At 37.1% G+C, this 27,942-nt stretch overlaps 1 protein-coding gene across 4 annotated transcripts in view; it reads left to right on the top strand.

The window, feature by feature from the left end:
• Nucleotides 1-27,942, top strand: part of KIF13A (kinesin family member 13A) — a 108,033-nt gene that overhangs the window by 32,591 nt on the left and 47,500 nt on the right. For all 4 annotated transcript variants that reach the window (XM_027748317.2, XM_027748318.2, XM_039386667.1 and 1 more), the window contains exons 3-9: nucleotides 8,045-8,057; nucleotides 14,687-14,747; nucleotides 22,725-22,817; nucleotides 23,328-23,508; nucleotides 24,510-24,597; nucleotides 25,824-25,958; nucleotides 26,473-26,585. In XM_027748317.2, coding sequence (XP_027604118.1) covers nucleotides 8,045-8,057; nucleotides 14,687-14,747; nucleotides 22,725-22,817; nucleotides 23,328-23,508; nucleotides 24,510-24,597; nucleotides 25,824-25,958; nucleotides 26,473-26,585 — 684 coding nt within the window. The remainder of the gene's footprint in view (nucleotides 1-8,044; nucleotides 8,058-14,686; nucleotides 14,748-22,724; nucleotides 22,818-23,327; nucleotides 23,509-24,509; nucleotides 24,598-25,823; nucleotides 25,959-26,472; nucleotides 26,586-27,942) is intronic.

The raw sequence follows: 27,942 nt of genomic DNA on the forward strand, positions 1-27,942 counted from the left end.
TCTTAAAGTCACCAAAGCAGCTGGTATTGCAACCAGCTGAGATAGAAAATGTTTTTGAGTGAAGGGATGGAATTTGCTCTGCTAATGTGCATTGTCATCAAATCTAAGTTTTAATTTTAAATACAAATTAATGAACAGTATTTTTCTTTCTGACAAGTTCATTTAATATTCATACCACTAAAAACACATGCTAGTATGAAACAAAAGTAGTAATTTGTGAATTTTTCTGAATCTGAGACACTTTTTCATACTGCAGTTACGTTTAAAGAATGCTAACATACGTTTGCAGAGCTGTGTGAAAGGATGAAGTGTCAAAGCCAATTAGCATCTCTCTTGAAATCTCGTTAGTAAAATAAAGTAGATGACAACTGAATGATAATTTTCCATGTTGTGGTAAAGGAATGTGACAGTGAGACCTGGGGGTTCTTATCTGTTGTCCAGCTTGAACACATGGTCAAGACTGGTGTACCTCCAACTTCAGTAACTTCTCAAATGTATCCTTGTCCTGATTCAGTAGGAAAAAAATATGCTTACCTTCCATAAAATGAGTTATTTTTTTCCTCTTTTTTTCTGTTTACTGAGGAAAGTAATGTGTTAAAAACAAGGTTCAGATCCAGTTACTTGGTTAACACTTACAATTTAGTTCTTTCTAGTCCACAGTCTTGCCACTGACTAGAGATCTTCTGTCTTGACCCTTGCCAATGAAGCTGTTGATTGCTCTGTATATGTCTTTCCAGCAAATTGTAATGCCTCAGTTTTGAACCAGCAAACTAACAAAACCCAAATTTAATTTATGAAATACTGTGTTGCTTATCAAATTTCTTTCACATGCCCTTGAAGGCAATCTGTTGTGGATTAAGTACTGTATATAGTGATAAAATAGCAATGTATTTTTCAAATAGCTTTGAGCATTACCTCCACAGGGGATATATCCTCACTGATGTTTTGATGGTTCTTACAAGCATTTCTGAAGGAATTTTAAAGAAGTGGTAGTGTTGAAAGGGAACATTTTCCATTGACACTGGAGACTTAGGAGGTGGTTAATAGCTGCAAGTAGCTGACTCCAGTGACTGGTTGGGTGTGGGAGTCTCAACGGAGTTTGTGCACAGAGTTGAAATGCCAGTTAATGCTTGGGGTATTTTCTCCTCAAGAGCACTAGTAGCAAATGCAACAGAATAAGAATAATGGGTGCCTGAGAAATGCCACTGCAGTTTTATTAACATTCATAGAATGTGTTTTCACATACTTTCCGGAACTCTTGACAGCAGTTTCATTGCATTCAGGCTAAGAACCATTCGTTGGAGACTAACCTTAAGAGCTAACAGATCTTGGGTGCTGAGATCAGATTCTTTTTCCCCTGCCTCATTTCCTCATCTTGATTAGCTAAACCTGATTAGGTAGTAAAAATCTCCTTGTTTAGTTTCTTGTGCATTCAGTTTTATTGGAAAGGAGGGGGAAAGACTTGTTTTAAAAGAATCAGGAGAACTTGGTAGTGTATCTACCCTTGCTAGGAACATTAGGTAGACTTGCATTCTTTTGCCTTTTTGTTATGAGTCTAGCTGGATGTTAATAAGAACAAGCTTGGTATACTTGTGATTGTGGCTACGCTGTAATTGTGATTGGGGTAGCAGGTTTTCATTACAATAACTAGAGTCTTGGATAAGTTTTGAATGAGTATGATTAAAGACTTGGGGAAAATAGAGTATTTAACGCGGTAGGTTCTACATGGAGTCTAAGAAGTCAGGATTGCAGCAGAGCTCTTTGATCTCAGAGCAGAATGACAATTTTAGTTAGTTTTTGCCTTTTCAATAAAACTAAGTAGATTAACTGAAATGGGATTTAAAAAAGAAATCCAAACATATTCCCCCTCCAACTTATTTTGTATAGGAGAGCATTCAGATTATTTTTGGTGAGTTTTTTAGCAGAGGGAGAGATGAACCTTTCTGCTATTGGGTGGTGACTGTTCTCCTAAGCCAACTGCTGTTTGCACAGTGGTGTGCTGTTGCATATAGGATAGGTGTCAGCCCTTTTTTGGGCTGTCAGTAGTTGTTTTTACATGACACCAAGGCTTGTGTGTAAAGATTAGAAACACTTGAACTTCATGTCAACAAATTGCTGGCATTGGAATAATAATGCCTTGGGCAGTAAAAATAGTCAGAACTTGGGAGCAAAGGTAAGTAGTGACTAATAATGTTCCTGGACAGTTGTCACTTTCTGTTTTCCTTGTTGTAAATGTCAGAATATAATGCCTTTCACTTACTTTAACAAGCTTGTGTTGGTTTCATAACCTGTGGTTTCATTGCTGTAGTAAATGAACTTCATTTACTTGAAGTTCAAATTTGCTTGGAGTGGAACGCTGTTATGGTGAAATATCCAGGCCATTTTCTTCTTTTTTGTCATGGAAGTCACTCTGCTACTGTAATGTCTACTTTGTTTAACTTGCACTGCAGTATTTGTCATTCTGATTTTGGTGTCTGACTTTTCTCTTAACATAGTAGGTTTCTATTAAGCATGTGAGAACAACTTTTAGAGTATGCATCTGTTTCTCGTGGTGTTTCTGATTATGATCAGCTACTACCTTATTATGCAGGCACTTGCTCAAATTGCTTTGCTTGTTAAAATGCTTTCCTTTTGCTGTTCTTCAAAGGATTATTTTGTCCATAGAGCAGACTTTTGCTGGGTAGGAGGATTAAATAGATACCTTGTGTAAGAATATGAAATAACTAATTATCTATATTTTTGTACATATGTGTGCTCACACAGTATGTAAAGTCACTCTTCCAGGAATCCTGATATTGAATTGTGGTGCCAGCTTCATTAGTTGGCTGTACAGGAGGTGCCCCAGACAAGCCCAAAGGTGGGATGCCGTTCCCTTTAAGAGCATCGCCTCTGCCATCTACTTCAGTCTCCTTCTGCATTTAGAAAATTCATGGGGGAAATGGGCAAATAAATGTCCTTTTTCTGTGTTCTTTGTAGAGAAAATGGTATACTGCCAGTAGTTTGCAGTATATAATCATCTGAAACTGTTACTGTGGCAGCCTGTGATCTTTTCCTAGGTAGTTTAGTACAGTGTCCATCAATAATATATAGCCACACTTTTTAACATGCTTGGTATCAAGCCCGCAAGTAACAGCCTGTAGTGATAAACCATGAGAGAAGGAAGGGTCCTAGAGCTATATGATCTTACTGTGAAAGATAGGAGAAACACTATCTCTCTGCTTCTACATAATTTACATTGTTTGCAGTTAGGAGTGCTGAGTGTCTGCTGTCTGTGCTGCAGCCACTCTGAAAGCTTCCTGCACATGCATAAACAAACAGTGCTGTTACTTCTATCCACTTGTTCTGATGGTCCTGCCACTGGTTTGTTTCCTTGCACTCTGCCTTTGAGTGAGGCAAACGCACACTGCTGGTGATATACTCAACCTGAATTGTAAGGCAGCCTGATTTTAGAAAACAAAACAAAATTTAAAACCACTTAAAATTACTACAGTATTTGTTTTGACGAACTGATCTTTAGATTCCAGAGGTGCTAAAGCAGTGAAATGTAAGAAATAATATTTTTTATCACAATGATCTTTTCAATTTGCTCATCTTTATACTTCCAGAGGAGAGAGGAAGACTTTTTTCAACTCATCATATAAAAACCTGAAGACTTTTCTCCCTTGTCTCATATACTGATAGTTGCTTGTAATAATTCTTTTGACCAGTTACCCTGAAGAGTGCATCAATGACTATGTAGCCACTTAAATGTAAACAATTATATATTTGGGAAATCAGTGAGTACCATGAATTTGCTGCGGTTGCACATGTGGTGAGAGCAAAAGGGGATTTCAAACTCAGTCTTAGATGATGACTTTTGGTATAGTCAGCTTACAAGAGCTGCAAAGTCATCTGATTCATTCATTCGTAGATACTATGTGTGGTTATTTAACATAACTGGTTATGATTGCTTCATCTTGATTAACTAATGTGAGAAAGGAAAAATCCCACTAAATACTTTCCAAAATCTGAAATCATTATAATATGATTGTGACCTACTTGGCTTCTTAGAACAGCTGAATTGGAGATGAATTTGGCTGTGTGAATGTTCCAAATAATCTGAGACCTGTTTTTCAAAGATGCCCCAGTCTCTGTCTCCTTTAATGTGGAGTACCAGGTTTTACACCCACGTTCTTGTTTTTGATCGTACCTTGTCCCTACTGAAGGTGACTTTCTTAACCGGGGGTAAGAAGCGGGTGGGGTGATGAAACCCCATTATATGCAATAGAGAGAAAAAACAATTCTGCCAAGTTTTTTTTGATTTATAAAAGGTTTTTCCTTCTGGTAGAAGTGACATTTGCTTGGAAATGCTGACAACACTAGCTAAGGGACAAGAAAGTTCTTGTTCTGAAAGTTATGAAGTCTTTAAGATGACAGTATCACACATTTCTGGATGCTCACAGTGCAAGAGTGTCTTCTATTGCTTCTTATTGCATGGGACTAGTTTTCTATATGACAAAAGAAGACTCCTAGGGGAGAATGTAGGTAGTTAAAAAGATAAAAAAGAAGAAAGAACCTTTGATGTTGTTAAACTACTAGCAAAGTGCACTCCTCTCACGATATGCTGTTACAGGCAGTGGGGTAGTTGTTAAGGAGAAACTGTGAATGCAGTCAAGAAGGCTTCTCATTCATGTTCTGACATAGAACATGAGAACTGACATTTTGTGAGTCACTTCTCTTGGCAAATGTGAGAAGCATTTTTAATTTTAGCAAGGGACAACAGGAAAAGAAGTTTACATTCACACATTCTATAAATTGTTTTTCTTTATCTGGCTTAAAATTTTAGGTAGCTACACAGTCTGGGGTCTTCATGTGTGTTAGCCAAGCAAGACAGGAGAGGCTTAGTACTGTTGTGAAAGATAAAGCCTGAGTAGATACCAACACCAGACACACTACTCGGTAAAGTTGGAAAATCATTCTAGTGATATTTTACTAAAGTCATGATGGCTTAAGGACAAAGGCAGAAGCAAGTTCAGAAGCTTTGTGGTCATTGAAATTCATGCTTTTCTCCTGGCCTATGAGAATATTTTCCAGGCTCTTGATGGTATTTACTTGGGTTTTGAGTTCCAGGCATGTGAGAAAAGTCAGTCTTCTGTCTGAGAGTGCAGGTTGAAGATGCCTATCAGGTTAACCCAAAATCTGTTGTTGTGCAGATGCATTAAAAGGTTAGGTAACTCTGATAATGTCCTGAAGTGTATACTAACTGTCCACTTTAGAGGAGATTTTGTTGTCACTCAAAAGCTATTACATCTTATCATTGACACCAAGGATGATTAGACATGTAATTAAAAATTCTTGGAAATGAACATTCTAATTGTTGTATCTTTGGTCTCTTGTCCATACATGTATTGTGTGTGTCCCTGCCTCCCCAGCCCCAGCTGTGTCTCTGAGTCACCATGTTTCTGTGGTCACTGGAAAAAATTGAGACAAATTCAATTACCTTTGAAGCTGAAAGCTGCTGGTTTCTAGGAAAGGAAAGAAACCATGAAGTACATATTAAAATAAAATAAAAAAACAGACCAAAAAAAGTATGTGAAAAATTGATTGAGGGTAATGTAGGGATTTTTAGCACATCTTTAAGCTGCCACAGATGTGATTTCTGGTAAACTGTACATGGTTCTTTATTTATTAGTCTGAGTCCTTTGATTGAAGTAAGTATTTTGGAGTGTCTCCACCTGAATCACTGCCAGGATAATGGTTACACTGAGTTGGTTAGCTGGAATTTCCAAATAGCTTAAAAATCTATCTTGTGAGATAATATAGCTGACTTATTCCAGAGGCCTTTGATCATATTGCTCTTGGTGATGCAGGGAGTTGTTGGGAGTTGCTTAAGTTGGTCTTGAGAGTTTGGAGCAGCAGGATGTGACATTATGGTAGGAAGCTGCAGCTCCTTGTGCTTTGAAACCCCTGAGATCAGTGATGCTACTGGGAAGCTCTGCTGTCCACCAGGACTTTAAAAAGTGGCTATTACGCTTTTTTTGAAATGGACATCAAAACAGAGTAAGATGAGACTTCCAAAAAGGTAGTGGCTTATGTTGCTTCAGTTAACATTTTAAGAAATGTGTCAAACCATTTGTTTACTTCAGTTGTGTTCTGTACCTTTTCCAATTAGGGCTTATAAGAATGATCTCAGAAAAGAAAAAAGAAGTTGATAAACTTTGTGTTGGTTTTTACTTCGACTAAACTGTTTAGGGCTTCCACTGAAGCTGTACAACAGTCTTATCAGGAATTCTCTAAGAAAGCTGATGTATTCTGGAATTATTTTTCAAGATATGAGTGTATTTAGAAGCTTTCCAAAAGACCTTGGATGACTTCTTTCAGTAGGAATTTCTTTTCAAAGTTTTGAGCTGGTGCTGGGACTCTGTCCGGACAGGCTGATAACGTTGGACTTGCATCATATCTGAAAACGATGATTAAAATGAAAATATGCAGAGTACAACTAAATGTATTTTTCAATTAGATAAGAGTGCATTCTGCACAAGTTCTGAGCCACCTGTACATGAGCTAACCATGGACTGAGCCTGAGTAGTGACCAGTAATGAAAGGGTAAAGCTGCAGCAAGTGGTTTAGCTCAGAGGCAAACGATGTTTGCATTACACTAGTACTGTGTACCAGATATGTAACTTCTGGTTCAGGCAGACATGTCATCCAAGGTACAAGCTGAGAGTAGGCAGAAAAGATTGCATAAGATGTGTTTGTGGATTTGCGTCGCTTTGGCACCTTTTGCTGAGCTCTTGTATTGTGGGTTGCTGAGAAAACTGCTCAAAGTGTTTTCTGTCTTCCCCCCACCTCCGCCTCCCGACTTGGTGCAGTTGGTATGCACAGTCTGGTGGATGAAAGCATGGCTTGGTCCCACGTGTTTCTGCAGTGAAAGTGTAGCCTCTTGATATCTTTGAATTTTGTGTAGTATGTCTGTTGCTAATACTTTTCATCCATACCCTTATCTCATAAACCTTACAGTGTTCTCTGCTTGTGTTGTTTGTCTGTAGACCTTTCTGGTTGTGTTTTTTGTCTTCATCCATATTATTTTTCCTTCTTTCTTCCATGCTTTTTTCCCCCCTTTATGTGAAGAGCAACTGGAAATTTCTTCTGTGTATCATTTCAGGCTTATTTTAATATATAATTTAAACATATGCCTCAGGTTGTGGTTTTGATGAATGGCTTGTCAGTCTAATTCTGCACTGTATGTTCACCTCCCCTCTTGCATTGCCATTAATGAGCACAGGGCAGCATAATGAAACAGTGCAGTGATCTTGCTTGAAACCAATCCCACCAAAAAATCCTCAAACTGATTTAATTTACAATGTGGCCATATGGCTGCCAGCATAAGCATAAATGCATTTAAGGACAAGTTGAAGTACTCTGAGCTGGTGTCTTTAGACTAGGGGTTTGTAGTCCCTGTTTTATTTCTGACAGCACTCATTATAGTTATGTGCAATGAAAGATAATGGTGCTTTTGCATTGGTTTCTTATGCTCTGTGTAGGTTTTCTGTGACCAGGGAGAACACAGGTTTATTTTTTTTCACACCTCTATAATCTCTACAAAAAACATTTTTTTGTCTCTTACCTTGGTCATGCATGTGTAGCACTGCTGAAGTCAGTGGGGCTTCACCCTGGCACCTTGGTCTGCCAGTTTGCAGGCTCAGTTTACTTGCCACCAAAGATGGGCTGTGTGTCGACTTCCATGACAAAACAGATTCTCGTCTACTTTCTGGATTTCAGTTCTCTTTGATTTTTATATCCATAAAGAATTTGACCTTTTATTTTTAATGTGGGACTGTATTAGTAATTAAGTACTTACTGGTTAAAAATCTGTGATATGTCATTTAAATATCTTCTGATCTGATTATTCTTAAATTCATTGTGGATTAAAAAAAAGTTCAGATAGTGATGACATTCACTGACTTTGTTTCTTTTCTTTTTTTTTTTTTGCTGCCTTCTCTTCATGTGAATGGTATATTCATGCTTCTTGTCATCATTGCTGATTTTCTTGCCAATCATCTAGAAAACCACCTAAGGTAAGTATTTTGTCTCTTTATACATTTGTAACTGCTTGAAAATGTTGAGCAATGCAGAAGAGTTGGGCATATTGCTGTAGTATAGGTCAATACATCTTCGATATTTAAAAAAAATTATCTGTTCCCCATAATTCCAAGTTAAAGACTTCATAATTTCAGAAGAATATATTTTAATCCAACTGACATGCAGGCAAGGCACACGACTTGTTAAAGCTGCGACAAGGACAAGCCATAATTTTAAGGCATTCATAAAAATATTTGAAAAAGTAAATGAGTACTGTGTGTAAAACATTTCATTGCACGCAATTCTGCTTAAAAGTTAAAATACTGTTCTTAAAAGGTGACAAAATGCATCCAATGAGAAGCAAATAATTTTTTATTTGTACTGGATGATAGCCAGAAATTAATAATTAGTGTAAAAGTTGCCAAGGTATACCAGAATTCACCTAGAAAGGATTGTCTGTGTTGTCTGTAGTGCAGAGGAAGGGCAGGAGAAAAGTGTTGTGTACCTATATTAGGAAATTAATAAAGTTCTTCTATCAATGCCAATTGATATATTTAACACAAGAGAGTTTGATCACTGTTAAACCTTTCTTTTAAAAGGAAAAAAAAGTCTCCTTTCTGTTGTAATTTCACCTGAAAAAAGGTGTTTTTTACAAGAGCCTTCCTTTTCTGCAGTACATCATTCATGTTCTATTATAGGCAAATAAAGTTATTCTCAACATTACATAAAAGCTCAATTATGGCCTTATATTTCTTTGACAAAACCAGAACAGCTGCATGCTTGTGCGTAAATGTCACATTATTGTTAGGTATAGTTGGATGGTCACTAATATCCTCAAGCTATAATGCTGAAACTTCTGACGTTATGTGGAATGTTTTTCAGTTTGAGACAGAAGAAGGTTCATGCCATCAGTGGAAAACAGACTTTGTTGAGTTTGTGAGGGTGTGATATGAGTTGTGAATGTTACTTGATTTATAGAGTTTTTAGGGTACTGCACATAGTTGATCTTCAAATTAGGTTTATTTAAAATAAAATTTTAGAAATATTGGAATTCTCTTTGTCTTTAATGAACTAGCTTATCGTCAGCCATGGATGAATTATTTTGCCACTTCAATTTGGTACCTCAGAAGCTGTGATAAGAAAATTTATTATAAGGATATTAGGGTGTTTTGCTATTTCTACAAACATCACATTTAAGTATAATTTTGTGACAAAGGTAAAATGATTGTTCTGACCTGAGGTCTGTGAGCTATGCCCTAGGCCATCTTCAGATTTTCTTTCCATACTTCTTCAGCCCTGTTGTAGGTCTTGTGTTTGTCATACAGTGACCAACTTTTTTTTTTTTTAATCAGTTCTTTAATGGCATCCATTTACATTAAGCTTACTGGTGTAGACTCTGTTTGCTGTTTCCTTGTGGATCTCCTTTATTACTTATCTCCATCAGCAGTTGTAATAGGCATGTAGGAACAGCTGCCCCATGAATGAAAATTTCCCTTCCTCAGTTATCCCTTCCTTTTCTTTTTAGGAACCAGGTAGTCCCATAAGTCACCTAACAAGTCAGACTGACTGCTTCTCAATGAAAGCAGAATGTGATTAATTGGCTGTCTATTGGTCAGATGGCAATGGCTATTAAACATTAGCCATACATTTGCAATATTTTATAGCTGCATAGACTTAGGGGTAATGTTCAATCTGGGTAATGCATTGCTAAATTCAAACCCCAGACTCTGTCTAGCCTATACTGAGAATTAGGCTTCAAAACAATAATGAATGTGAAATTAAACTCCTTTTTAAAACTAATTATGTAATTTGGCTTGGTCTGGCAAGCAGTTAGTATTGGATATGGTACTCATTACCTATAAGTAGTTCGCATGAGTATACTTGCATACATAAACTCTTAAAATTATTAATTCCTCAAGCATTGATTAGGGGCCTTAATGAAAATGAGTTCTGCAGAACATTATTTTGGCTGTTCAAAATGTGAATACCCCTTTGCTGTCTTTTCAGATTCTGTGAGAAGTTACTGCTGTGTAGCAGTCAGACACAATGACTCTTCTAGTTTAAGATCCACAGTTTCAATTTTAAGCCACAGGTACAGATGATTTTGAGACAAAACTCCAGATTTTTCACTGACGTGCACAATGGATGCATGGACCTGCATCCCGTTTTGCAGGAAGCCATAACCTCTAGCTGTCTCCTTAGCAAAAATAACCAACATCTGTCTTAAACTGCTGTAAGTGTTTGCTGAAGGAATCAAAGCCACATATCTTCCACTTTTCTTAAACTTTGTGGTTGCTAGAAAAAGTCTTTTGTTTAATTTCCAATATTTGCTAGCACTCCAAGTACAATTCTCTCTAACCTAGAAATGGCCTACATAACTCCTTTTACTTAGGGTAATGTGAGCACTTACAATGACTCTGGATACAGTAGTACCAAGATCTAGCACTTCCCAGCTAATTCTTTCTTATAACTTTTCTATTTTTATATGTTTGTGCTGTAATGTTTGTGAGGTAAAATTCTTATAATGAATATATGATGAGTACCTACTCTAGCTCATATACTTTTTTTTTACTGTGGGCTTCCAACTGTGCAAGACTGTGCCCTGGTGAGTCATGTTGCATTATTTGTAGCTCTGTCTGTTACTTGACTGTTTCTGAGATGTCTTAAGTAATAGTGTAAGCTTTTTTTTTTTTACAACTGTCATACAATACAGACTAAAAATACTGTGCAATGTCAAACATTGGAATAATAGAGCTGGGAGAAAACCCACGCTATTCATCCCTCCATTCAAAATTTTTTGTTTATAAGCTCCTACTCTAGCGTGGCAGGTTCCTGGAAGCTTCCTTTTATCTAACTTTCTCTTTTAGATGCTAGGATGAATTATGACGCATAGAATCTTGCAAAAATAAGAAAATTTTGAGGCTTGTTTGTTAGTTCCCTGTATAATTTAAAAGCCCAGAATAATTTTGGGTCTAGTTGTGAGAACTGGCCAACACCAGTGCGAACTTAAATCTGCTTGTAGTTGAATGCCAATACAGACATATGAGGTAGATGTATACCTGTCTTTCGTGGGTTTCCCATTTTGCTTGTCTTCTGAAAATTGTTAAGCTTCCTGGTACAATGGCTATGGAATGGACATCAGAGCAGTAGGAAAGCAGAAATACTCATCTGTATAGTCACAGAGATGTAGAGGAATAACTGAAAGTTCATGAAATCTTAGTGGAAATAAAGGTAGCAGTTTTAAACTTTCAATTTCATACAAAAAATACTTGCCTTTTATTTTTCTTTTATATTAAGCACCTAAATGGAATAGATTTTCCAAAATGTAGTTAAAAACTAGTTCATATGAGGTGCTTGAAGTTTAAAGGGTCTGTTTGTGTCACAGATATCTCTGTTCAAATATTTTTCAATAGTAGTTTTGATATAGTTGGTTGATACGGTTTTGATATAAGCTGGTAAAAATCTTTGCTAAAAAGGCATTTTCAAAGCCCAGTAATGCCCAGTTTGAGTATTGGCCATTGAGTCTGAGACTTGAATGTTAACAGAAGTTCTGATAGCTTTGATAGTCATGTTGACAGGGGGTTTAATACCTTCTTCAGGGAAAAAAAAATAAGAAAAAAAAATTATTATTCTGCATACTTCTGTCAGAAGAAAAAGTAATACCCACCATTTCTGTTTTCAAGGAAGAATAATCAGTGAAGATGAGAGAAGGAAGGGAGCACAGTAGAAAAGACTTAAAAGGTTTCTTTTTCATAGCATAGGTTCTGTGTCTTGACCCCGAGTATGCTTGCATGCTCATCTTGGGACTGCATGTTCTGCCATTCCTGCACTGGGGGTTAGAAAAATATAAAATAGTTATCTTTTTGATCATCTTTTCTGTAGAAGGGTCACTCTTCACGTAGGGTGCTGTTCTACAGGTATTTCTTGTAAAATGCCTTCCTCACGTACGCATGGAAGAGCCTTACTGATTGGGACCAAGTATCTTGCTCTTGTATGCCTTATCTCTTACCCTGTTAATTCTTGCATTTGCAATCTGTTTTCCCAAAGGTCTGAGTTGCCCAGAAAATTGTTTTGGTTGGGTGCTTCCTTAAAGTATGGTTGCTGGAAATGTTCAAGGTAGCTGTTTTGTCATCACTAATCAAAGTAATTTTTAAGTATTCTTCTGCCAGTTTTAATGGAGAGAGGAATTTTGCTGCAGCTGCTCTACATGTTTTGCAGATAGTGCATACCCTAGCAGTTTCTGCCTTTTTGCCTGACTCTTTTAAAAAAAAAAGTCATCTTGTTACTTCTGTTAGAGGGATTTGGCAATTTTCCAGAACAGATTTTATAAATAGACTAAGCCATGCCCTGGCTTTTTATGTTTGTTATGAAAACATACTAAAATGCTATATTTACATTTGTTTTATCTAGAGGCAGAATTTTAATCTTCCTATTGCATAATCATTTTTGACCTTTTAAAAATCAGTCTGACCAATTTTTATCTCTTTTAAAAAATCCCAACGAAAACTGCTTTTCTACAAGAAACTCTTGGCTATAAGCACATATTTTGGTTTTAAGAGTCTCTTTGCAAGATGAGTGTTTAAATTAGAAGTCACTGAATGATCCTGACATGATTTTCCGTGTTAACCAAGGGGAAAATGCATAGGACAATAGATTAAATTGGCCTACAGTACTGCTGTATTGACATTTAAGTCATTACACATGAGCATGTGTAGCTGGGTAACCTTTTTAACTGGTCTCTGTGATCCACTGCAGATAATGCTTAGTTTTAAGGGGGAAGAATCGGCTTCTGGTAGATTTGGATCCTTACAATAGGGTTCCTTTTTTGTAATTGAACTGCTTGCCATTTGATCATCAGAGAGATTAGGTATTGTTACTAAGTCCTGTGAGGAAAACTTCCATAGAATATGAGATGAGAAACAGTGGTTCTTGGACTACAGAAGTTAGGAAAAGGGTTAGAGGGTTCTTATTGATGGCAGGTTTTTATGGTTAGATTTGAAGTATGATCAAATTCACAAAAGTAATTTAAAGTGCCCCCTACTTATGCGGATACCTGAAGACAAGGTGAAGTAACTGCTGCATTTTACTTGCAGTTCAGTGGCCAAATTTCATCTTTGACTCAGTCACATCAGGGAGATCCTGACTCATGAAGTTGTCTCTTTCTATTTGTGCTGCAGTAATGACTCAGGCCTCCCTTTAGATTATTATTATGGGTTTGTTTGTTTTCAGAAGGGAATTCCAGAACTCATTTCACTCTTTGGTCTAGGTGTTGTCTCAGTATCGAGTCCTCTCTCAGGCCATTTGATGTGTTTTCCATTAAGCTGGAGGAAAGGGAAAGAGTTGAGGTTACTGTGCTAACCTGGTTTTATCCTTCTGGAATATTTGCAGCAATAGACATTTTGGGAAGATGTCTTAGATTAGATTACAACATATCTGTAGATTAGATCACACTGTAATTTTGAATTGCAGGGAGTTCAAGATGTTCTTGATTCCCAAAAGCCAAAAGAAAATGATTCTTCTTCTTCCTCAGCTCAGGACTTCTCTCTAGTGAATTTGGGTGTTTCTGCTAACAGAGCCTGTGGCTATTGCTCTACATTGACATGCATGGATTGTCTCCCTGAGGGGATCAGCTATTGGAAGAAAAGAAAATTTTGACCCGGGCAAAGTTTTATTGAAAAGGTGGTTTGAGATTTTCCCCACCTTTTGTGCTCCCAAAGCAGAAAGCTAAACCAGAATTTATATCGTTAACTCATCCACAGTCAGTTTATCATGGCAAAATGTGGAAAATACACTGCAGCTTAGGTGTGTTTGTGGCCATTAAAGCTGTAAAAAACCAGTGTTAAATGTCTACACCATGATGTTCCCAAATGTGCAGAAAAAGGAACTTGGATGAAATCCCAATGCGTTAAGTGGTTTTACAGGACACTGTTTCAGGTCTGCAAGCCCACTGAGCACAGTATTGAACCTCATTCAATTTCTGCCTAGCTGGAACTCTTTACTGAAGTGATTTTAAGTGATCTTTTTATTAGAGCAGGCTCTGATAGCTTGTCTCTCTAATAGAGCTACATTTTCTATTTGTAGTTTCTGAGCTTCCTCTGCTGAGATGCAGAACTGTACTCTTAGTTTAGGCAGGTTATCTAATACTGTTTATTTGCTCCTTAAGGCTTGTAAATAGTAATGATCTTCACTGAGTATTAGAAGTCCATCCCATGGTAAAACTTCTGTGCATATTGTGTTGATGTCTGCCAAATAGTCATCTCACCAAATTCTTTATATTGAGTCCTTGTGGTGCTGTTTCCTTACTGTTGGCAGAAATGTTTGTTAGTGTTAGTGCCTGGAGAAGAGTGGAGTTAGTTATTAGGTTTTGACTGTGTTTTGAAATCTGCATTAAGGGATAGAGTAAGGAGTATTTAGTATAGTATTATACAGATAGAAAAGAAGTATTGTGGTTTGCAACTCTCAAGATTTCACGAAAGTATTCCTGCTGATGAAGCTTTTTTGCAGTTCTGATTTAGGATCTACAGAAACAGTAGAGACTAATTACACAGTCACAGATATGTCCTGCTTTAAAAGAAATGTCTTGTAGCCAAAGGATCCTAATTTCTCTCTTTATGTGCTTCTGCAGGTGTTTGCCTTTGATCACTGCTTCTGGTCCATGGATGAATCAAACACCACAAAATATGCAGGTAAACTCTTTTTAATACATTGGACAGTGTAAATAATTTGAGAACATATGAGAGTTTGGGCCTTTGTTTTGTGGAGTTGGTTTGGGGTTTTTTTGCATTGTGGAGTTGGTTTGGGCTTTTTTTCTGCATTTTGTACTGTGATGCTCAATTGGCTTCTTCACAGAAGCAGGAATCTCATTTTTACAGGATTGATTCATCTGAGTGCAAACCCCTCAGCTGAGAAGGAATGCAAGTTTTAAAGTACCCGGTACACTGTTCAGGAGAGTTGCTTTTACATCTAAGCTGTAGTGTTCTTTTTTTATCACCTGAAAGAGCCTTTTGTGGTGATTGTTGCTGCTATTTAAAATTTCATTTCTGCATCAGAAATTTCTCCTGATTGGTGCTAGTGATGAACCTATATGTTTTCAGTGCTCTGTGTCTCTGTGCGTGAGAGGGGAATAAAGCGTGTTCTCCTCAGACAGTGTAGTTATTTCAGGTCTTTTAAGTCAGTCATAGTCTGATTGTTCATTCCTACTGTGTTTTAAGCAATCAGCTTTGTGACTCCTTCCTTCCGAAAGCTGGATAATCCGTGCAAGATTGTAGTTTTCTCATAACTGGATTTGTGTGTTAGCATATTCATATTTTATAAGAAGATTTCTTTTGGTGGAGAGGGCTCTGAATGCTGCAGTCTCAAAGCTGTGGTTTATGGAAAGGAAAAAACCCAGCATTCAGCTTAGGTATTCATATTATGAAGTTTTGTGGCCCATAAGATCTTGAAGGTTGATATCTGATGTCAAAGTTTGACATCAGAGGTCTCATAAATGAACTGTCATATATGTATGTTAAAATATATCTCTGACTGCTGTAGCCTCTGATGTGAAATCCCAGATTTCACTTTATCATGGATTCCACTACATTTCTTAATTGCCTGAGCAAAGAGAAGCTTCTTCAGGGAAAAAAGTTCTGCATTGGTTCATATTTCAATAGCTGTGTTTGCACTGAACAGGTGCACTGTACAGTAGTTCAGGCTGCTAGAGGCATTGGAGCACACATCACATCACCTCCTTATGTGCCTACACACCTCTGTTTCTTTTTAAAGGAAGGAGGTGATGGTGTGCACCTAGATCTTGGCCCCATGTGCCTCTAGTGTTCACGTGGGAGCTGCACCTGTTGGGTAAGCCATGGTGTTAACCCACTTGCAGAGAAGAGAGAGAGCAGAGAAACACCCCTAACTGGTTTCTCTCTCAGTTTAACCCATCTCCAGGTGGATTCAGTGGGGTTCTACGTCTGTTTATTTTTAACTTGAGTCAAAACAAGTTCTCTGCAGCCTGTTTCAGAAGCTGTAATTGAGTATGTCTTATCTGAAGTTTTATTATCTGTATATAGAACAACCTCTTGTTGGGCTGGTCTCTGGAAAGCTGTGGCTCACATCTCTTCCATTTTTCTTACTGTCCAAAAAGCTATGAAGTGGTTTTTTGCCTATTCCAGTTAATGTTCCTGTGTGGAAAAAAAGAAAACCAAAACAGGTTTTTTTTGTTGGGTTTGGGGTTTTTCATTGTTTTGTTGGGTCGTTTTTGTTTTCTTGGGGGGGAGGCCTTGATGTTGGTGGTTTTTTTCCCTTTTCAGAAATATGCTAAGAATGTTAGTTAAAAGACTTGCATACAAAAAACAATGCTTTCACTGATTTTTTTTTTTTTGTTGTTGTTGTTGTTGTTGTATGGTCTTGAAGCTAACTTGTGACTTCCAGCCTTCATGTTCTGGAACATAATGAATTTGACACAATATCAAAAGTAATTAAAAAAACATCACCAAAGTGTTTCAGATCTAAGTTACTGGGTTGTTGGCTTGTTCACCTGCTTGTGCATGAACTGATGTTATCCTATACTTCAGTAATATTTCTTGGTTTAGAGCCAACAAACCAAATGCTGAAATGACAATATTTCAGTTTTTATATATTAGTAATATTAAGGCTGCCAAAGTCTGTTTCACAGCTTGGCCTAAGTTACTGTGCATTTTTATAAACAAACAAAAAAATCTATGATAACTGGTTTTGGTTGGGGTTTCTGATGATTTCTTTGCTTTGTGGAACAAACCCCAATTGTCCTTGCAAATATACATGTTGTCTATGTCCAGAGATTGTGCTAAAGACTATTACAGAATTAAAAACCTTAAAGAGTCCAAACAAGCCATCTAACCACCTGAGTTTTTGAGCTAAACTGTAACCTCTTGGATGCTGTACTACAGAAGGGTAGCTAAGTGTATTAAACATTCCCTGCCCAAAGTAACTCTCTGTGGATGTGTTAAGTTTAATGTCATTGTCAAGAGCAGGGATTAGTTACACAATTAAAAAGAAATATGTGTAAAACTTGAAAACTAAGTCCAGAGTGCTTGAAAATGTAAGTTGTGTGAGCTTCAGGCTTAAGTAAAATTTTTAAAATAAAAAAGCTATGTGCAACAGATTTAATTACTTGAAAAACACTTTTACCTGTCTCACAGAAATACAGTGGAAGATGTGACAGTGAAAGGTTTAACAAGAGATTCTCAAGTACTAGGCTACCCTATCAATCATTGCTCTCTGTGCAAAACCAAAGCATGTTCATCTTGCATTACGTTGAAAACATACATTGTGGGGTATATCGTACTATATTAAAGATTGACACATGTGACATCAGAAAACACACAGAATGCACCACAGACAACATATGCCTGAGTCCTGTGTTGACTTGTGGCTAACTCTTCCATGTTGTTATTTTGTTTTTAATGCCAACAAACCCAAAGTTTATCTGCTCCTGGAAATGCACATTTATTACAGGATCTAAAAAACTATCACACATGATTGGGCTGGTTTTATTTTTGACTTTGTTCATTTATCTGCAGTAGTACCAGCACTTATTAATATTGTTAATATTAATAATTAATATCTTGCTCAAGAGTGAGATTCTTGTATGGATAAACTTAATTACATGGGTAATTGGTAACAATTCTCAGGCTGTGGGGAAGCTAGGCTAACCCTGAGATGGGATTAGCCATCTCTTTCTTTTACCCTAAACTTGTTCTGTAAGATATCTTCAGCTTCTTTGGCTGAACATAAGGTTTGTTTGGTTGTACTAATTTTCTTTCTGTACTCATGTTCAGGAAGTACAAGTTTAAAAGTACTTACCTTATCTTTCCAGCAATTGAAAACATGGGAATTGTTGCTGTTGGTAACAGAATTGCTTTTTTAGCAATTTTTTTTTTCACTTAAGTGGAAACTAAACTAAAATGATCCAACAATATATCTGACAGAAATAGTGCAGGCTACCTTCATATGATGAAAAGCATCCTGAGGGCACCTTTGCAGCTGTCCTTGCAGGACTATCTGATAAAGACATCAAGGAGTCTTGAGCATGGAATAGGAGTAAGCTCTTTACAAGACCTTTGTGGAAGTGATACTCTGATTTCAGATACTGCAGGGCATGGAGGCTCTTTAACAACTTTATATCCTGTGTTAGAGATTGCAGGATCATAGAATCATGAAATGATTTGGATTGATGTGACATTAAAGACCATCTAGTTTCAACCCCTTTGCCTTCAACAGGGACACCTTCCACTAGACCAGGTTGCTCAGAGCCCCATCTAACCTGGCCTGGAACACTTCGAGGGATGGGGCATCCACAGCTTCTCTGGGCCACCTGTGCCAGTGTCTCACCACCCTCACAGTAAAAAATTTCTTCCTAATATCCCATCTAAGCTTTCAGTGAAAAGCCATTACCCCTTGACCTCTCACCATATGCACTTGTAAGAAGTCCCTCTCCAGCTTTTACGTGGGCCTCCTTCAGATACGGGAAGGCTATAAGGTCTCCCTGGATCCTTCTCTTTTCCAGGCTGAATTACTCCAGTTTCCAGCCTGTATTTGTACTTGGGATTGCCTTGACCCAGGTGCAGGATCTTGCACTTGGCTTAGTTGAAATCCATGAGGTCTACAGGGGGCCACCTGTCAAGCCTGTAGAGGTTCCTCTGGATGGCACCCCTTCCCTCCAGGGTGTCTAACACACCACATGGCTCAATGTCATCAGCAAATTTGCTGAGGGTGCTCTCAGTCCCACTGTTCATGTTGCCAACAAAGATCTTAAACAGCACCAGCCCCAATACCAGCTGGCACAGTCCTCTTTGAATTTCAGAACTCTCTCTGAATTGCTCTTAAGCCTGAAAACTAAGTGTTTATAACCTGTGTTAAGTGGGGGTTTTATTGGGAGGGTGTTTTTGTTTGATATTGTTGTTTCTTTGTTGTTGTTTTTTGTTTGTTTGTTTTTTTAATCCAACCAGGTAGCAGGTAGAGGGAGGATTACTCTGAATACTGATGCTGTGTGTTTCTGAACAGTTTGGGGCTGTCATTCTAAGCAAGGGATGGTTACAAACCTCTGGGTTTGTACTGATCATCATGTGCTAGCTTCTGCACCATTTTTCTGATGATTTAATTCTGAAAGACATAATTGGGTATTTAGTGAGAATATGGACCTCTTACTGGAAAGGGGTGAAAAAGAAGTCAATGAAATAGGTTTTGAGGAGGGAGAGGAATTTGATTAAAGGACAGAATGAATTTGCCTTGATCTGGAAGAGGGATGAGCTTTGTGTATAGGCTACAGTAGAAGTGTTTTGAGTGTAAGCAAAATAGCTTATTACCGTTTGTTCTTGACTTGAATGGGTCAGGAGTCAGTTCACGTATAAAGGACACACCTGCTTGCCTTGAGAAGCTCACAGAAACAAATAACTGCTTGGCATTTTGTTTAAGAGGAGGATATTGAGAAATTCTCAGCAATGAGAACAAAGAATTCATTTTACAAGCCTGGACAACAGTAAGAGCGTATTGAAGTCTGTGATGAAGTGGATTTTTAAAAAGAAGAAAAGAAACCCTTCAGTTTGGGAAGGATTCAAGAGATGGCATAAATAACCACTTTAGCACTTAGGCAGGCCCATTCGAAGGACCCCACACTGTATCAACTTGCCCGTGGATTTTTCATAAACTTCCTAACCTGCATCATGTTAGGCCTGACATCTCAGCTCTGTTTCTGCAGGCTACCTTGTCCTGAAAGGCCAAACACCCAGCTTTGAGCTAAGCTTTAATTGAATAAGAAATATGTATGCTTTCAGCACTTTCAGCTGCTGTATTTAAAAGGAAGCAAACCTGGCAATTGGCTTAAAGAACTGTAAGGTTCTACCCTCATGAGAGATTGTGAGTTGTGGAATTTGAGCATGGGCTCCCTGACAGCCTTGGGTGTGCTTTCCCCAGCCTGACTGACTCCATGTCTGCCAGTCACCTAAACCTTGCCAGTGTTCTGAGCAGAAGATGGGAGAGGGGATGGATATTTGTGGCCTTTAGTTCCCTCTGTAAGAGGTTATATGGTTTTTGCCAGCTGGAAGATCGGGAATCCCCATCTTGAACACAATAAGGGTTGGTGTAGGGGAAATTCTTCTGTTAACTAATTTTTTTTTCTATGTTTCTCCGTTTTGCTGTAAATTAAGTCAGAATCAAGTTAAATCCCCTGCTAACCTTTTTAAACACTAGGCATATGTGGAAAAAAAGTCCTGTAAATAAGGAAAAGTATGCATTGCAGGCAGTATAGATTTGTTTAACAAAACAAAATTGCAGCAATGTAGACGATGGATCTGCATTATTTCTTTTGACAGTAAGTGCACATGGACATAATTCTGTATATTACAGATTTTGTAATCTGTTGGCAAACCCACTAATAAAATTCAGGGGGGAGACAGTGAGGTTTTGTACTGAAAAAATATCAAAATCTCATGGATGATAAACTGTTGCCCTCAACAGTACACTGCATTAACAAATTAATAAAATATCCATAATTGAACTTTAGCATTTTCTGTTCTTTTCTGTGAGTGCACTTAAAACCAATCTTATTTTATTCCATGATAATTCAACTGGATACTATAAACATCAGTCTTTAATGACCCATTTGTCTATGTTGGTATTGCTGAGTTCTTTAAGTATGTAATAAAAATATAATTTTAAAATTATATATCAGTGTCTAATTGACTTTCAGTTTGTGTTGACAGTTTGAAAATTAAATTTGTCCTGAAAAATAAATCCAGCTTTGCCTATGAGATTCAAACTGTGTTCCTTCCCCACTAAGGAGTTCAGTAGCTTATGCTTATTATAAGCATATACAGTTTTATAACATTTTGGTATCTACTTTTTTCCTTATGAATCATGGAGGAGGTTACTGGTTTATCGCTTGTTTTTTCCTCTTCTGACAAATGGTTTTATTCTTCACTAACAATCATTGTGTACTCTTTTTTTTTTCCTCATAATGATTATACTCAGCTTCAATCTTTGCTTGATTTTGTGTTCTTGCTCGGCAAGTTAGTATGTGGCCTCTGATGCTTGGTAACTACAAAATGGGCCCTCAGGAGCAGGTTAGAAAGCAAATTTTTCTGTATTGTACATTCTTAATAAAATCTTTTGTTGATATGTTTTCTTCATTCATCAGTAGTTTAACATTCTTTATAACTATTTCCAGGTTGTTGAACAGTGCTCTCTCAACATAGGTATTATCAAATGACCAAGTGATTCCTACTTAAATGAAAAGTGACTGAATGTGCATGGGGAAGGAAATGGAGTTATTCCAGAGTACAGCAGATTCTTCTCTATTTTTAATTCCTGTATTCAGTAGGATTAACTGTGTTAATCCAAGACCAGTGACACTGGAATTTTAGAAATTCAACTGAAAAGATACACAAAGACCATTGTGTATGGTCTTTGAAATTAGGTATAGTTAAAGGAAAATAAAAGTAATGTACTTTCTTGTCCTATTTACATGCCTCTAAAATATTCTGCAGTCATTCCAGAGGTTGTTCTGCAGGAATTTTTCTGGGCTACCAATTACTTGAGGATCATGAAGTATAGATATCGTCATGAAATGTATAACTGTATAGCTAGATTATTTTTTATACCAGTATATTCCGTTTTGAGAACTACAGAAGTCACTGTTGCATCCACTGTAAACCAGAATTTCTTGTAACTGACAAGTGCTGAAACTCCCATACCCAAATGAGAGATGCAGCTGATTTTAGCTGTTCAGAAAGTCACCAGCAGTGAATGCAAGTTTTAAACGCAAACACCAGAAGGTGAACAAATACTGTTCTTAACTCAGCTCTGCTTGCTTTGGGTGTACACACAGCTGGTGTAATTCTCTGATCAGAACTCAAAGCAGACAACCCATTGACCCTCTTTGTGGTGTACAAACTCTGGGTTTTCCTATTAAAAAAACCAAACAAAACCCAAAAACCAAACGAAACAACCCAAACCAACCACTATCTGAAATCCTCCTGGCACAGGGAGATAATTTTCAGACTATGAAGTTCTGCAGCTGACATTTCAAACTATGGATTTGGCAAAATATATCCTCAAACAGCTCTGTTGAAGTCTGACAGCCTCCTAATGTGCATTTCCTCACTGAATGTCATTGGAATGCTTTTATCTTGGTTCCACTATCACTTTGCCACGGGGCAAATTACAGCAGCTTATGGTGAAATTTGAGGCCAGTTCCCAAAAGAACAACTTCTAATATTCCTAGCAAGATATCTGTTGTGCCTCTAATGTCCCAGTTCACTAATGGGTTTCATTGCAGTGCTGTTACAGTACTCTCTTGGACATAGTTTGTGATTAAATAATGCATATTACTTGCAAAAACTACACTTAAAAAATAAAAAATTTAGACATCTATGTTATTTTCTAAGCTTTCAACTTATATAACACCTTTCAAAGAACTGCTCCCTTCACCAGATAATCAACAATATATTTAAACATGAGAAGCTGTTACACTGTGTTCAGGCAACAGTTGTGAATTTGTCACTCAGTTGTGCATGAAATCACTTGTTCATTCATCAGTGCTCTCAATAGAAAAAAAGTAATGTGCAAACCTTTTTTTATTCATGTTTTCAGTGAATTTTAGTATGTTATTCAATTTAAAATATACAAACCCAATTATTTTCTAGGTCAAGAAGTGGTGTTCAAGTGCCTTGGAGAAGGAATTCTTGAAAAGGCCTTTCAGGGATATAATGCTTGTATTTTTGCCTATGGACAGACAGGTGAGTGTCCTGTGCTAAAGGGAGGAACACTTCATGCATATGGGAAGTGAGAAGAACAAAACATAAATATTAAGATAGATAACATTTCAAAATTGTATTTTGAAATATCATACTATTACATATCAAGCGTTTGGCACAGCCGTTGACAATGTAAAGTTCTTAAAAGCAGCTCTGTCAATATGATCCTAGTTGCTACCTGTTGGGGTCACTTTCAAAGCCTGAGAGCAGTAGTTCCTACTGAAGGCTCATTCAGTCTTTTGTGTTCGAGTGTGTTCCAAGGGGTCCCCAGTAATGTTCCTGCTGAAAGAAACCTTTAAGATAATTTCTCTTTTTGTTTGCCTGTCCCTTGTAGTCCAAAGAGAAAGCTATCTGTCTGGAATAGCATGTCATGTTGTTCTGATATGTGCTTCTGGAGGAATAAAAAGAGGATTAAAACATGTGCTTCTTGAACAAATGAGTAATTCAGAAATTACACTCAAAGCATTTTCTTCTCCTTTTTTTTTCCTTTAGGTTCAGGAAAATCCTTTTCAATGATGGGCAATGCAGAGCAGCTGGGTCTGATCCCACGGCTCTGTTGTGCTTTATTTCAGAGAATCTCTGTGGAAGAAAATGAATCTCATACTTTTAAAGTAGAAGTGTCCTATATGGAAATCTACAATGAAAAAGTCAGAGATCTGCTTGACCCAAAAGGGTGAGTAGCTTCACTCTCCCCCACAGCCTTCCTTATTTTTGTCTAAAACTATAAAAATAGAAATCAGTTTTGCAAGTCCTTGAGAAGGTTTTTTGAGACTGTATGTTTATATGACTTCTCTAGAGAGGATTAGATACTAAACACCAGAAAGAATATTCATGTAAAGCTTTTATATACTGTTGTGGATCAGTTTAAACATTAGGCTATCATCCTAATAATACAAACAAATACTTTATGAGCTGGTTTACCACCAGCAAAACTGCATACAAGCAAATTCTGGAGTATTTCTGCCACATGATCCAAACAGTATTTGGGTAATAATTTTCATCAATTATAAGGAATTTGCAGCTTATTTACTTGGGTTTCATGGTTTAGATGCTGAACTCTTTGAACATAGAAGGGTGACACGTCAGAATATACTCAGGCATTCTTTCTTCTGTTTTGTCTACACAGAAATACTGGTTAGGCTCTCTGACTTGGAGATTTCTATGTAAGAGGTAGTTTGATAGGATTTTTTCAGCTGAGCATTAATATATGTGGTATATATTTGGATTCTTGAAGATAATTGCAGAAGGTGAAGAGGTATGCAAGTTAGTTAGAAAGGTAGATTTGAGACTTACTTGATATGTGTCAATAAAGTGTAGAAAATGCAAGATGAATTGAAGCTTTAGCAAATTGCTGAGGGGAGGATTTTTAGTTTCCTCTCTTTTCTCCTTATTCTTTTTGCCAAATAAGGCATTTCAGGTTTTGTTACAGTCACAAATACCAGGGTGGGAGGATGCATTAAAAATAATTCACGTATATAGAGTAAAACCGGTTAGATTGGTTTGAATCTTTATTGTTACTTTGAGTCACAAATTCTGGAATACTTTCTTCCTCTTGTTACAATAAAAAGGACATAAATTGGCTTCTGCTATATAAAAGATACCTATTTCATATGAAAATTTTTGGATATCCATGGTAATTAGTAGATTGTACATGAAGTCTACTTTATTCCATAGGAGTCGGCAGTCCCTCAAGGTTCGAGAGCACAAAGTGTTGGGACCATATGTCGATGGCCTGTCTCAGCTGGCTGTTACAAACTTTGAGGTAAATCTAAACCCGTGACAAGTTTATAAATAACACCTATGTACACAAGCAAGAAGAATCTTATAAGAGGTGTCTATCCAGATATTTTGGTTCTTGAGTGATTATGGTCTCTGACAATTGCAAAGGTCTGTAATGCTTTGGGAGTATTTATTTCATGTAGAAGCACTGGTTTTGCCTTTATGTAAGTTAAAAGTATAATAGTGGTATCTTATTCTTTTGCAGTTTTCAATGCACATGGTTTATGCCACAAACACAATGTTTGCTTGACATGGAAAATATGAGGCTTCTAAAATAAGAATATTAGTCTTCCAGCATGAATTTCTTTGATTTTGTTATTGAATACTACCTTCTATTTTATATAGGTGTGCATATAGGTAATTCATAACTTAAATCACAACAACATCTGAGTCCACTTGATTTACCAAAACATATTGAAATAAATCAGTATTGTAGAAGCCAATGAACTACTACAGCTCCAATGGAAATAAGCAGAGCAGTGCAGTTTACAAATGTTTTTAAAAAAATGTTCATTCTTTGTGTAGTATTATGTGGGAACCATTTTACTTTTTTATGGGGGTTTTTATTTTTCTGAAGCATCTGTGTATATTATAGAGATATAAAAACTGCTTTTGCAGCTTTTATGGCAAATTGCTTACTTTGAAAGCACACTTTCTTTGTTCAAATTCTAGTAAGTATTGTTCATACTTAGTTTTTGGCTGATGACTTTTGAAACTGTTTTGGAAGACTCAGCGAGCACATATAGCAGTCTTGGCATAGTCATCTTTGTTTTACACATGTGAGAAGGTACAGGCTCAAGCGAGCTAACTTGAACAAATTAAGTGAAGATAGTATTAATTCAGTAAAGAGATGTCCTGTGTTCACTGTAAGTAGATCTGTGTTGGCTTGATTACTGCCATTAAACAATATGATTTGTGATGTGGATGTTACCAATGTATTTCAGCAGCAGATAAGGAGAAAGTGAATTGACTGTAGTTGCTGGGCTTTTAAGTGCAGCATTTAAAACAGAGATATGATTTAATGTTGTTCTGTGGACTTACATACCCTCTGTACCAACTCAAATACATCTTAAAGAATTTTCTCATTGCTTCTACCTTCCCTTCTTCCTCTCTCACAGGTACACACCCTTCCATCTAGATGGGAATTTTGTTCAGCAAGCACAATACTTGCTTTTATCCTAACATCACTTTTTACTCTTTTTGCTCTAGGATATTGAGTCACTGATGTCAGAGGGAAACAAATCACGAACAGTTGCTGCAACCAACATGAATGAAGAAAGCAGCCGCTCTCATGCTGTATTCAATATTATAGTGACTCAGACACTTTATGACCTGCAGTCTGGTGTATGTATTTCTGTTGATTAATTTATGAAGTTATGGTGGATTCTTCTTTTTTCTGTCTGTTACACATACATTATCTGTTTAGCTGTGCTTTGACCTTGTGCTTGATGCCATGGGGCCCAGTAATCAAGATTGAGAGAGCCCTGGAAGAATGAGGAAGCACATCAGATAAAGCAAACATTTGGATCACTTTTTAAGATTATATTGCCACCATGAAACCTTTCTAGGTCTTAACTGTTGCTAGAGTTGGTATGTTTTAGTGTCCTATTCTGCCAGTAAAGTTATTGATGTTACCACACAGCTGATTCTGGTTCCTTAGTGCCTCAGGCCTTTACTATAAAATATATGGGTGACTTTTAAAGAGCTATAAAACCTCGTGATAATTCCTTCTCCTCTCATATCTTGACCTTGATACTTTAATCTACATTATTATAAAGAGCAGTGTTTCATGTTGCCAGTGTTAGTGCTTTTTGCCAGTGTTTCTTAGCTGTTGTTCTCCCATGTCCCATTTGCACAGAATTCTGGAGAGAAGGTCAGCAAGGTCAGCCTGGTGGATTTGGCTGGGAGTGAGAGAGTGTCCAAAACAGGAGCTGCAGGAGAACGCCTGAAGGAAGGCAGCAACATAAACAAGTAAGACATGGGTATACACAGGATGCAAATCCTAGTCTTGAAGAAATCACTGTTGTTTCCTTGGCCTCCTCTCTTGATGTGCTAGTCACAAGTCAGCTCAAATGAGCTTCATCAGGAGCAGTTCAATATGGCTCTTTCAGCTGCTCTGTGCTGAGCACCATGTGTTTCCTGACATTGGCATAGGGATCCTGATTCATACTTGACTCAGACGAGGGCTATATGAATTTTATCTGGAAAAAGTGACAGCAGTGCTCTTTAATTAAGCACATACCTTTTGTGACTCATTTATACACCCTGTCCCCAGGCTCATGTGTTTGTCTCATCATCTGCTCAAGGAAGAATGCAAAGTTGCAGCGTTGAATGGCTTTGTTCCAACATGAATTAAAATATGTAAGGGTGTAATGTACAGTTTAAGAAAATCGGATCAGAATGAAGCTGTGTTGGTTTAGGATTGCCTTGGGCATTTTTGCTCAAGCAATGACAAGTTTCAAAGGATTTTTTTAACCGTAATTACTGTGTTATTGTCCAAAAGAAAGAATTTAGCACACTATTACCACTGTCTTAAATATACTAATCCTCTGGGAAAGAAAGAGTCTAACTGTTCCATTAAAAGCTACTGCTTTTTCAATTTAATTTTAAAATGTTACAAAATATTTTGGTATTTAAGTTAACAACGACGGCACAAAGTGTGTATGAAGAGCATTCATACTTACAATGATTTAAATTTACCTCTTGTTGAGTTTGAACATGTTTGCTCTTTCTAGCTTAATTTCTAATCTGCTTTGCATTTAATGCATCTTAGTGGTAGCGACAACCGGCGTAGTCTCAATGAAACAAAATTATGTGGCTCTGTTTGCCTAATGGCAAATATTGTAACCTTACCCTGCAGGTTACTAGTTAAATCCAGATTGGTTTTACTAGAAATTCTATTTGTATTTTGCATAAACAAAGATGAAATTGTTTCTTTCTAAGTCTTGTGAAAGAGTTCAAATGCCAACCCTCCCAACAGCTATTAACAAATCGCAAGTGTAGCTATAGATACAGAAAGACTTTCAGCGGGTTTTTTCCTATTAGGATGTTTTTTCAGTGTTAAACTTGTATGGTATCAATGCAGCTGGGAAGGCCTGTTTTGCCCATGCTGAACCCCTTTGACAATACAGGACTTCAAATAAAAGTGCCAAACCTTTATAAGAAAAGAAAAGATTTTAGAAAAAAAACAAACTGGATAGCTCTACATTTTCTATTCAATTAAATTCTTATATGTTACAAGAATATAATAGCTTATATGCTATTACTTAGTCCATTTATTAAGCATTCTCTATGAAATACCTTTTGGAACTGAAAGGCAAAAGAGGAT

Source organism: Pipra filicauda, unplaced genomic scaffold (genome assembly GCF_003945595.2).
Source record: "Pipra filicauda isolate LSUMZ 115617 unplaced genomic scaffold, ASM394559v2 scaffold49_size4853605_pilon, whole genome shotgun sequence".
In the NCBI taxonomy this organism is placed as follows: domain Eukaryota; kingdom Metazoa; phylum Chordata; class Aves; order Passeriformes; family Pipridae; genus Pipra; species Pipra filicauda.